Below are 12840 nucleotides of genomic sequence, written 5' to 3'. Positions count from 1 at the left end.
TGTGTCTCAACTATTTGTCACTATTTGTCATACTTTGTATCTTAAAAACAGTTATTAACTTAAGTATTAGTCCTCTTTTTTATGACTTATTTAATTCTTACTTTCTCAGTCTGCGTTTTTTGTGAGAGTAAAAAAACATTATGTATTATTATTATTACTGTAGCTTTTAATGACACACACTGGGAGTTACTTTAAAAACACAGAAACCGATACAGCAAACTTTCAAAGCTCCATGAGAGGTTTGTTGATTGAAGGGTCTAACGTGAGTCACACTTCACACCAGAGAATGAGTCGTGTGATTACAGCTCATTAGGGTTTAAATCAGAAAAACCATCAGTCGCCTTTAGAGCTGTGAGGTCAAATCACTTGTTCTCAGAAAATTACCCATAATTCATTGCATTTGTGTAAAAGAACCTTTTGCAACCGGCTTCTATTCTAGTTTCTCTAATTTAATGCTGCAAATCTTTGTGCTCCTGAACCTGTCAGAGGAGGGGCGGGACCAACGGCTCCATCACCTCGCCGTTTGGCCAACTTTCTCCCGGCTGTGCCTCAGCTCCTGCTGGAAGAGGAATGTTTGTTTTAGCGGTAATGGAGTCCACCGTGGAGCTGACCTTTGTGTCGACCCCCGAGTGAGAGGTCTGTGTCCGGAGGGCAGCTAAGCCGGTCTAAGCCCAGCTAAGCTGCCAGTATGGATCTCCATCAGAGCCGGGTGAAGGGATCAGACTGAGTTCAGGAGGTCATCCTGCCCCCCCCACCAGCTCCTCATCGACCGGCCGAGCGAGTAGATATCGGGCTGGCGCATTGCAGGGGTGTTTCCACGCCTTCCAGGGGCCCGACTCACTGAGCAAACAGCAGGGGGCCCCCGGTCTGACCTTGATTCTCTCCGACTGTTGTTGAAACTCACCGGGGACGCCGTTCATCTACTCTATCACACATACGGTATTCATGAGAACGTGCGGGGGATTCGTCCTATAAAAACGTAAAATATTGTACTTTCCCACGTCCGGTCATGTTTTATTCACAAGCTTCTTTTCACAGCGTGAAGCTCAATCTGGGCCCCGCCGGCCTCCGGAGGACGGAGCCTCCCTCCGGAGGACGGCCCTCCATAATTCCCAACTCTATCTTGAAAGTCCAGATGCTAATGAGCCCTCCTTTAATGCACCCTTAGTATTATAATAGACGCCCCCTGGAGGTGGATGCATGCAGTGCAGAGTCCTGCAGCAGCAGTTTACTGTCCTTTGCATCCTGTACGTTTTTATAAAAATAAAGCTTTTAAGACCCATCACTTTTTGCAGTGAGGGACAATTCATTATCTCATTAATATTTAAGGTTGGGGGGGGGTTGTCCTGTCAGTTTTCGGAGAGTGACAGTTCCCCAAAGTGAAAGTTTACCCGTAAATGCATTCATAAATAATTTACAGTTGAGATCATTTCAACGTGACTGAAACATCAATAACCGTGAACGCCTCCGCCGCCGCGGCGCGTGGATCCTCTTCATAACCGACGAAGAGTTCTTGGAACGTCATTGGTTGTCCTTTGTCTGAAGTTAGCGAGGGCACCGATGCACCATAAATCACTCCACCGCCGAGTCCTGTATGGGCTGCAGCACTGTGTTACTTCAGGTACCAGGGAGAAGCGTCGGGAAGGATCGGCGCCGAGTTGTTTCACTGGTCGTCAAAAGAGAAAGTCAGAGATTCAGAAATAAAAAGTCTTTCCTCCTCTATACTCAGACACTTACAGTACATGAGGAATTTAATATTTTAAAGCAAGGGGTTATACATTTAGATTTTTGCAGAAACACTCTGCCCTTTGAGGGACGACGATGCCGTGGGAGATTTAATCCCCCCTTAAAAGAGGGAGAGTTTGACATTTTCTAAAGTCTTCTTCAATCCAGCATGATGTTCATTTAGTACATTATGGTCCATTTAGAGTCCACCAGACCAGAAAGCAGGGGATGCTTTAGGGGGCGGGGCTTACCTGCCGATTGACAGGTCACTACCACGCTACCAATGCTAGTTAGCTGCTAAGATGACTTTAACACTTAGCTGTAAAGTTGACCTTGAATTCCACCTGTCGCTCCTCCATAGTCCAAATATGGTCACTTCCTTCACGGGTTGCAAAAAAAATCCAAGATAGGGACGACCAAACACCGAACTCAAGGCTTCAGCACTGTAGTCCTCAAACCAACGGGTGGCGTCACCATGACGACGTCTACATCTTACACACAGTCTATGTTAATACCACAACTTGACCTATTAAACAAGCAAGATATAATGTTTTAATTAGCTTTACAGCCGCAGGAGGTTTTCCTCCTCCCTTCAGACGGAGTCTCGCTAGCCTTCATGCCAGACTGAGATAATCGTATTCACCGAAATGAGAGTCGTATTGACCTTCTCACACCAACAGACATGTTCAATGAACTACAGAGGAAGCAGCTGAGGAACGAGGCGGCGATCGCAAGGCATGACAGAAGCAGAAAATGCCAAACTGCTACTGAAAGTGCAACTTCAGGACTTTTTCCCTGAACGGACGAACGCTCCACACCGGGTTAGTCTGAAACCGCTGGACCAGGTTCGTCTCCAGGCATCGTATCATGAGAGAGTAATGTTTGGCCAAAGTGCATCCAGATTACAAAGAACAGGGAAATAACTAGTGAATTTTACATCCACAATCTCCACCTTTCTACACAGTAGAACAAGTAACCAGCCTAGCAACCAGCCTAGCAACCAGCCGAATACTGTCTTCACACCAAGCACATTTGTTTTGGTTCTATCCGTCTGATAGAACCTCATATTGGTCCAAAGACCAGACCAGACTATGTGGAGGAACCAGAGACTGTCAGTGGTCCCCCAGAGGTCTAGATAGTAGCTCACATTAGTCCAGAGACCAGACCAGACTATGTGGAGGAACCAGAGACTGTCTGTGGTCCCCAGAGGTCTAGATAGTAGCTTACATTAGTCCAGAGACCAGACCAGACCATGTGGAGAAACCAGAGACTGTCTGTGGTCCCCGAGAGATCAGCTACAATGTTAGCGTAGCCTAGCATCCTTCAACCAGACTCTATTCAGAAAACCAGCGTTTTTAAAGTAGTTATCTTGTGGTCATGCAGACAGACCTAACAGAGCATGACTCAGCACTTTTTACTGATCACCATCACGATGGAGTTATTTCAGCATCCTTTTCATCTAGTTATTTATAAAACATCACAGCAAAATTGTTTATTTGAGGTTCCTCCAGCTGTAGTAAACCAGCCGATGTGTGTCTTGCTAAATATAGTGAACAGCTTGGTGAAATTTACCGAGTATCTTTCATTTCCTGGTGTATCTGGGACTTCATAACATGTACAAAGCAACGTTATTGTGATGGATGAAACATTGTTGGTGTCTATATAGAGATAAGCCCCGCCTCCTCTCTGGTGCGTCTAAAAAAAATGCTCCCGCCTTCAAACTCAAAGTAAAAGATCTGCTTTGGTGTGAACGCAGCGGTATTCACATTTTGCCACTTTTGTGTCGTTGACTTCCATTAGGTACTCGGAGAGGGAATATTGCTTCTCCCTAACCTCTTTAAAAGATGAATCATCCAATTTTGGACCAGCTTTGTATCGTTGCATTGTGGGTGGTGTGTTACCTCCGTGTTACCGGAACCAACAGCAGGGAAAAATACCTGCCGAAGAGTTTCCCGGACACGCCGGCTAAAAGCCATGATCCTCACCGTGATCCCCCCTCCATTACCTCTCCTTTTCTATCACAGCCGGTCCTCTCCTCTACCGGTAATGAGCAGATCAGATCTCGGATCAGGTCACTGGAGAAGGGCAGTTTGTGTGCTGCCACCACCTTCATCCAGTCAACCGGGGAAGAGGAGGGGGGAGGAAGAGGAGGAGGGGGGAAGACCTGAGAGGAAGTGGCTCATTGTTGGAGTGGGAAGAGGAGAATGGGAATAGGAGAGAGAGAGGGAGAGAGACCCTCATTAAAAGGCAGCGTGTTGTCTTCACAACCATCCAGCCACTTCAATGCGCTGTCACGGAGTGATGTATCGCTCTGCATGCTGCTACCAAAGGCCTTTTATTCCCACTCTCCTCCATGTTTCCAGCTTCTAGCCAATTAAACGCCCACTGGAATAGAAGGGAGGAAGTGCCACGTCGAGCGCCCCGCACAATGAGAGAGAGAGAGTGAGCTGATGAAAGGACATGCCTCTTTTAGTCTGCTTAATGGCTCGAGGACATTGTCTGAGTGGCGTTTAATATCTACGGCATAGCGTTTTCGCCACGTGTATATATATATATATATATATATATATGCCTGCTTTATTACCTAGGAATGAAAATGTTTATCAGCACTACGAAGGTTTCTAGGAGTTAGCTGACTGTTGACGCGCTTCGTGGTCGTTTTTAAAACCACCGTCGCTCCAAAAATCATGAGAGATCATAAAGAGAGCGACGAGGACTTAGTTACAGTTATTTTTATTATCCAGACTTGTGATTTTAGGGTATATATATCTGGTGTCTGACAGGAATACCCCACTGAGCACAAACACAGTGTTTACCAGCCCATCGTCTCTCCGCCGCCGCCGCCGCTCCATGAATAATGCAGGAGCCTTGAAATCCCTCCAACTCGACACTGAGCTTGACCTGTTCATTTGTTGTCGTAGAGTCGGCACGGCGAGGCCAGAATGTGGAAGTGTTGTACGAAGCAGAGCTAATCGCGGCGGCGGTGGTGGCGGCGGGACACACGGTGGCGGCTTCGCTACTTCGCTACTTCGCATGCTGCCCGTGTCACTCAGGCTGACACCATAAATCTCACTTATTTTCAGATCCAACCCGAGACACAGGCAGACATTACCCAGAACACATTACCAGCACCGGAGCAGCGAGCTGCATGCTAACGGAGAGAGAGAGAGAGAGAGAGAGAGAGAGAGATTCTTGATAAAAGCAGAGCGGCAGATTTTCTAAAATAATCTGGGAGACTTGAGGAGGACGGATCGACACAAACACTGGAGTCGACGGCCAAGACTTAAATGATGTGTGATGGTGATGTGTGATGGTGATGCGTAATGGTGATGTGTGATGGTGATGCGTAATGGTGATGTGTGATGGTGATGTATGATGTGTGATGTTTGATTTGTGATGGTGATGTATGATGGTGATGTGTGATGTATGATGGTGATGTGTGATGGTGATGTATGATGTGTGATGTATGATTTGTGATGGTGATGTATGATGGTGATGTGTGATGTATGATGGTGATGTGTGATGGTGATGTGTGATGATGTGTGATGGTGATATGTGATGGTGATGTGTAATGGTGATGTGTGATATGTGATGGTGATGTGTGATGGTGATGTGTGATGATGTGTGATGGTGATATGTGATGGTGATGTGTAATGGTGATGTGTGATATGTGATGGTGATGTGTGATGGTGATGTGTGATTATGTATGATGGTGATGTGTGATGTATGATGGTGATGTGTAATGGTGATGTGTGATGATGTGTGATGGTGATATGTGATGGTGATGTGTAATGGTGATGTGTGATATGTGATGGTGATGTATGATGTGTGATGTGTGATGGTGATGTATGATGGTGATGTATCATGGTGATGTGTGATGGTGATGTATGATGGTGTTGTGTGATATGTGATGGTGATGTATGATGTGTGATGTGTGATGGTGATGTATGATGGTGATGTATCATGGTGATGTGTGATGTGCTCGTGATGGTGATGTGTGATGGTGATGTATGATGGTGATGTATCATGGTGATGCTTGATGGTGATGTGTGATGGTGATGTGTGATATGTGATGGTGATGTGTGATGGTGATGTATGATGGTGATGTATCATGGTGATGTGTGATGGTGATGTATGATGTGTGATGTGTGATGGTGATGTATGATGGTGATGTATCATGGTGATGTGTGATGGTGATGTATGTTGTGTGATGTATGATGTATCATGGTGATGTGTGATGGTGATGTGTGATGGTGATGTGTGATGGTGATGTATCATGGTGATGTGTGATGATGTGTGATTGTGATTGTGATGGTGATGGTGATGGTGATGGTGATGTGTGATGTGTGATGGTGATGTGTAATTTCCATGTAAAGTGCTATGAAATGAATATTGTTATCTAATCTCGTACGTTCTAACTGAAAATATGTTAAAAAAAAAACACATTTTTTGTTGCTGTTTTAATTTGACCATGAATTAAAACACACATAATTTTTTGCAAGTTTGTCGTAGGTTCATTCAGTTTGATGTGATCTCTCGGGTCACGCAACTTACGTCACCATCACAGCTGTTAGCTTAGCTTGCTAGCTAGCTAACTTAGCTATGTTCCATCACTAATGTAACGTTAGCTCACCTGATGTGTTTAGCTTAGCCTCGCTATGGTGTCACATTTTTAAGAATACAGGTTTGGACCCAAACGCAGGAATTATGCAGTAAGCTAACCTCAAAACACGATGATAAAACCAAACAGGTTAAACACTATGTGATAGGCGTGGTTTTATTAATACGATCAGGAAAAGCAATTTCCTAAAAGTAGGATAAAAAATGTTTGCAGGTTTGCAAGAACTGCTTTGCTGGTTTGGTGCAAGGTTTCGTTTTTGCAAGAATAGCCGACAGTTTCCAAGACAGTGCCCACGTGATGAGAGGAAAACTGTCATCTTGAAACAATAATTGTGAGTAAATTCAGACCTTAAGGCTTCAACATTTCTTTACGACATTAACATGGAAAACCAGCTTTGCTCTGCGACATCATCAACGTGAACAGTGTCTCCTGGATTTTTATCTTTTATTGTTTATTGCTCCCGGAAATGATGCACGTTGCACAGATGGCATTTATTAACATCTTTATCCTGCAAGCAACACTTGGAGAAAGTAGCTTCTAATATTCTACACTGAAGGGTATCAGAATAATCAGCAGGTGAGTTTTCTTTGTGAAACTCCAGTGAGGAACTCAGGTCATTTCTCCTGTCAGGCTCCGCTGTGAGATGAGTGATGCTGCAGCCCCCCCCTGCTTGTGTTTAATTGTGCCGTCTATCTGGACCGCTGATGCATCGCCGTGGGAACCCCACAGTGCCTTATTACTCCCCCCCCCGATCCTCTCAACCTGCTGCTGGGTCATCTCTCCAGCAGCCGTAATCCAACATTAGCCTCCTGCCTTCCACCGGGTCCCAACCATTTAGCCCAGCGTGGTTTATAGATGACCCTCTGGAAGCCGAGGAATCCCAGCAGACGGCAAATTAATTTACAGCAACACTCGATTTTTAAAGGGGAATTGAATCAAAGTCAGAGGCGCAAGGAGGGGGGGGGGGGGGGGGTTTATATTGCTATATAACACTGTCACAGTCTATAAAATTGTAATGAAAAGCCATTTGAAGATTAAGTGTTTTTTTGTGATTCATTGGTATCTCTTGGCTCAACTAATAATCATTTCACGCCAGAGCTGACTGGTCTCAGTAATTGATGCTTACAAACGACTGGGTGCCTTTCAAATAACTTAATCCTGCTTTTCTCCTTTTTTTAATGATTCACACACTCACAAACACAGGATGGGGGTAAAGAGGAAACCATGCAAATCTACGCATAAATGTGGTGACAGGAAGTCGGTCCCGTCTCCAAATGTCAGGTGTAACAATAAAACTCTAAATGTGGGGTTTAATTCAAACAGGCGTCACTCACGACTTCTCTGTTAAAAAGGAAATAATAGCACCTCCAATTGAAAAGCACTTAAATACCTTCAACGCTGGCAAAGCTTCAATATAGTGTCAAAAATGAAATATGTCTCGGGGTTTCCCGCCCGGTGAAATGAAAGAAATCCAAGCGGAGCTTTTGTGTAAAACATCGTCCCGGCAGCAGAAGGAAAACAGCTCAATGAGAGGCCCCCGTCATGCTGTGCAATTAGCTGAAAAAAAGAAGAAGCCATGTTCGTCACCTCGTATAAGTAACTGAGACCTACACTTTGACCTCGGTGGTGGCTATTTACCCAGCAGCCCCGGGGGCTCCGCAGCAGTCTGTCTAATTAAAGAGCAGCTCCTCCAATCCAACGTGTGGCTTCACAGGAAGAAAGTTACCTCAGACTTTTCTTAATTGGCCCCAATTATCTTCTGTGACAGCAGTGCTGTGTGAGTGTGTGTGTGTGTGTGAGTGAGTGTGTGTGTGAGTGTGTGTGTGTGTGTGAGTGAGTGTGTGTGTGTGTGTGTGTGTGTGTGTGTGTGTGTGTGTGTGTGTGTGTGTGTGTGTGTGTGTGTGCAGTGAAAGGTTAAGATTTCTGTTCAGAGTAACGAAGCCGTAAAGCTGTCTAGTCACTCGCTAAGAGAACCTCTCACAGAACCCGGCGGTGGGTTCTACACAGAACCCAGTTTAGTCTGATTGAACTCATTTACATGGACGGAGTTGTGGCAGGTTAATTCCAATTAATTTGATAGAATACATTAAAGACTGTATTATATAAATATTTAGTACAGATATATTTAAAAAATATTTATGTGCTATAACTGTAGCAGTCGGTTCTATAGTGGGATTAATAGGATTTGGTGGTTAAGCTACTTTAATAGTGCATCAATTAAACATTAAACAACTTAAACATTAACAGAAAGAGAAAAATAATCCCTATGAACTATGGCGTATATATGGTTATAATAAGGATATTTTACAGACTTAAGGCTTGTTTGTTGGCTCCATTTTATTCTTGCATTCTATGATTATTATCCAAATACCTGCATTTTTTTTAATTATGTAGTTTTTATGGAAATGTTTTTTCTTTTTCAGTAAAAAACGTTACACCGTATGACTTTAAACTATTTTATCTCGACTTCACGTTGTAGCGTAGTATTCCTGATACCGCTTGTGTTTTTTGTTGTTTGCTTAACTGACAGAAAAAGCCCCATTATTAATAAAAAGTATCATAATTTAAAATTTGCAAATTACCATATATTCATGACCCTGGATCTGACCGTCCCCCCTTGATGTGGTCTGGGAGATGAAGGTGTGAGGATGGAGGGAACCCCGTCACTGGAGTTTGAAATGTCAGCCAATCACATTGAGCACAAGAGGAGGCTAATCACAGCCTCCAGAATGGATCCAGAACCACATGATTAGAAACCTGGATCGACCCTCCGTGACTCCACATTACCGACGCGCGTCTGAGCGGAGAAGCAAATGACTCAGAGAAATGTTCACGCCGCAGAGCGTGAATAATCCCCCCCACATGAAATAGAACTGTTAAGCATTTTCATGTTGTCTCCTGTTGATAATCAAGTAACATCAAAACGTTATCCGCCAACGTATAATTTTGGGGAGCCGCCAACCGCGATGTGATGCTAATGGCTTTCATCAATTAGCCGGCTGAAGAGGACGGTTTGTGTTCATCCTCACTAATGCAGTCACAATAATTAGAACCCCCCTGAAAAAAGGTGAAGAAGTGACTTCCAGGTGACCGAAGGTAACATTTAAATCATATGTTTCAGCTGCAATAACTCCGTCCTGGACAATCTGCCCACCGGCCTCCATCAGTCATGACCGTCCGCCCAGCAGGCTTCTGATGACTCAGCAGATTACTCAATAATCACTCACTCTGAGGCTGATTGTGCAAAAAGCCTCCAATCGATCGCTTTCAATACTTCTTTCCTTTTTCTTTCTGAGGGACTAATCGCTGATTGTGTGTTGTTAAGGCGTCCCCTGTTTGTTTCCGTCCTGCAGGACTCGGAGATCCTGAACACCGCCGTGCTGACGGGGAAGACGGTGGCCGTCCCGGTGAAGGTGGTGACGGTCGGAGTGGACGCCTCCGTCACCGACGTCTCCGAGGCGGTCCGGTGTCGCTCCACGGACGAAGACGTGGTCAAGGTCGGTAGGAGGAACGTGTTTCCAACCCGCATGTTTGTGTACACGTTAATCACTGTGGAGACGCAGAACGAACATGGGACTTTCACTCAGGAGGCCGCTGTTCGCGTCCTGCGTGAAACCAAAAGTTTGTTACGCTTGTTAGGCGTCATGTGAGAAAGTCAGCAGAGGGCAGTTGTTGTTTAGTCTTTGTTATGTGCGTGACAATAATAATAATACATAATAACAGATTTTATTTGGAGTGTACTTTTCAAAAAAATCTCAAATATAGTAAGCATAAATCGTATCACAGGGGCATGCAACATGTTACATGCATAGTGTCTTTCCAAAATAAACTTCTGTCTTTACAGGAAGTCGAGTTAGTCGATGAAGTTATTATTATTATTATTATTATTATTTATTTTTAGCATTCATCGTGTGTTTTTTTCACCCATGTTAAAATTTTAGGAGCATTTTTTTTACAGTAAATAAACAATACACAATATACTCAACAAATCAAATAAACACATAAAACAAAAAGTGAAACAATAAAAATACAAATACACAAATAAAATATAATGACAATAATTCGCAAAGGTCACGAATGCAGGAGAACACTCGACGAAGTGAACATCAACAAGCTTTTTTCCTAAAACCTAACTGGACTTGTGAGACTTGTATGCATCACAAAAGGTCAGCGTTTGTACTTGTCGTCGTGCAGACCCGAACAGCGGTCTGCTGGATGAAAGTCCTGTGTTTGTCGTCAGATGCCAAAGAGCCACACAGCCACATTACTATCAGGCAGCGGGGTAGAAACCTGTACATTGAATGACTTCATTAGAGCTGATGTTAAAGCACCGAACGTGGGAAGGGTGAACAGATTCTCTATGTTTAGCACGTCTATATTAATCCTCCAGAAGGGATAAACAAACACGAGCAAAACAACATGAAAGTGTGTGTTTGATATGCGGTGACTGCTGACAGGTTGCTCAAGTGTTCCTTTATTTTTAGAGCTGCTTTCAAACCTGCCGCACAACAGAGGAGGTAAAAGAAAGAAAGAAGTCCCGTACAGTTGTTGTAAAGTTGAGCCCCGGTATCAGCCGCTCTGCTCTCCAACAACAACAAAAAGAAGAGGCTATCTGGCACAATCCCCATGAATCTTAATCATCTATAGAAAAGTCGATGAAAAACCAGGAGAAATAAATCATGTCGGCTCCGTCCCTGGTTTTTAAGTGGCTGCGATGTTGCTCGGGATCTGGAAACAGCTCCCTTCTGTGCCAACCTCGTGTGAATGTGTGGATCGTCGCGGCGAATCAGCGAACGGACGGCGAAGAGCCAGAATGGAGCAGGAATCCAGAAGCTAAAATAGTAGCAGGACCGTTTTCCACTCATGTCTGATGTGAGAGTTAGGGACGGTTAAGTGAAGTCTGGAGGGAAATTCAACTCCAGTTGAAGAAGTTCCCCCCGGTGCTCATGGGAAGTCCGTCTCTAATCATAGACTGTGACCGCGGATGTAAACATGACTAATTTATCGGATCTTGACCCGGGGAATCGGTGAGAAGTAAACACACAGCGACATTTAAAGCTGAAAAATTAATCCCGTTGCACATCAAACGATGCTTCCGTTCGCTCGTGACCTCGTAAATACAGCAGAGCTGAAATAAATACGTCGGGTCGCAACAGTTGTTTATTTAAACCTCTTTGAAGATTTGTCTTGAAATTAGGTTATGCCTTCATTATTTTGGTTTCAGCTTCTCAATTTGTAGTTTGGGGCCAATAGATGGTTTATGTTTATGAAGCCTCAAATTTGGCATTTTGGATTTTTACCTTACTGGATCTGGATCCATGTGGATTCTGGTGTGAAGCTAAGTCATCTTAATAGCTAACTAGCATTGGTAGCATGGTAGCGACCTATCAATCAGCAGGTATGCCCCGCCCCCTAAAGCCTGGTCTGGTGGACTCTAAATGGACCATAATGTACTAAATGAACATCATGCTGGATTGAAGAAGACTTGAAACTAGAGAGGAGTCGCCCCCTGGTGGCCAGCAGAGAGAAGTAGGACCATTTTCTCATAGACTTCTATACAACCAGAGAGGAGTCGCCCCCTGGTGGCCAGCAGAGAGAAGTAGGACCATTTTCTCATAGACTTCTATACAACCAGAGAGGAGTCGCCCCCTGGTGGCCAGCAGAGAGAAGTAGGACCATTTTCTCATAGACTTCTTAAGTTTAAGGCACTTCAGCGTTGGCTTCACTCTTCAGATCCGGAGGTTTGCTGCCTGGGTACGATGCATGTAGCCATGTAGTTGTTTGTGGCTGTTTCTTCTAACAATAACGACATATTCAAACACTTAAAGCAGCTATAAAACATTTCAACACTACGATGTCTTTGGAAGACACAAAGGTTGCAGGTAGAGACCAAACCCGGAGCTAAAAGCCAGACCGAATCCTAAACGAGGTCATCTCGTGTGTGTTGGTTTTAAATAGAAATGATATTGCTTCACGCTTCCTGTTTCTGGCAGAAAGCATGTTTCACAATTTACCTTTGGTACCTTTTCATAAAAATATAGCTGTTCCCGTGGTAACAACTAATTGGAATCCAAATAAACAAACCAGAAAAGGGAATATTAAAAGAGCACATTATCGGCACAAGCATGTTGCGTGGCAACGTGATCTATGAGTGAATCAGACGCTGTGAACTCTACTTGCTCCGGTTGAGTTTGAGACCTTCCCGTTGCATTCAGGTGGTTGCTGCAACTCACGCAGACGAGTCTGAGAGGCTTAATTGCTTCTGTCGAGGCAACTCTGTGTACAAAACGTGAGACGGAACTCGACCCCACCTCCATGTGCTCCCGACACTCCCATCGCTCATATCTGCCGCGCATCCGTCCGGCGAGTTGTTAATTTCCTGGTCCAGACCCAGAAGACAGCCTTAATGTCCTCCGTAAGTATCCTCCATGTTAATGCGCCTGATTAATGTGGCGGGGGGTCCTCCCGGAGGGTCCTGATGCATTAAAGGGGGG

General features: G+C 44.4%; 1 protein-coding gene across 1 annotated transcript in view; it reads left to right on the top strand.

Moving 5' to 3' along the window:
- The window catches only part of LOC311023693 (transmembrane protein 132C), a gene marked incomplete at its 3' end in the record, with an annotated part of 115725 nt that overhangs the window by 89545 nt on the left and 13340 nt on the right, over nt 1–12840 (top strand). Inside the window, exon 5 of the mRNA XM_084025685.1 lies at nt 9700–9843. Within this exon, the coding sequence (XP_083881811.1) occupies nt 9700–9843 (144 nt within the window). The remainder of the gene's footprint in view (nt 1–9699; nt 9844–12840) is intronic.

The sequence above is a fragment of the Eutrigla gurnardus genome (genome assembly GCF_963514095.1).
Source record: "Eutrigla gurnardus genome assembly, chromosome: 13".
NCBI lineage: Eukaryota > Metazoa > Chordata > Actinopteri > Perciformes > Triglidae > Eutrigla > Eutrigla gurnardus.
The sequence above is the reverse complement of the archived record's forward strand: the minus strand, read 5'-3'. Positions and strand labels throughout refer to the sequence as shown.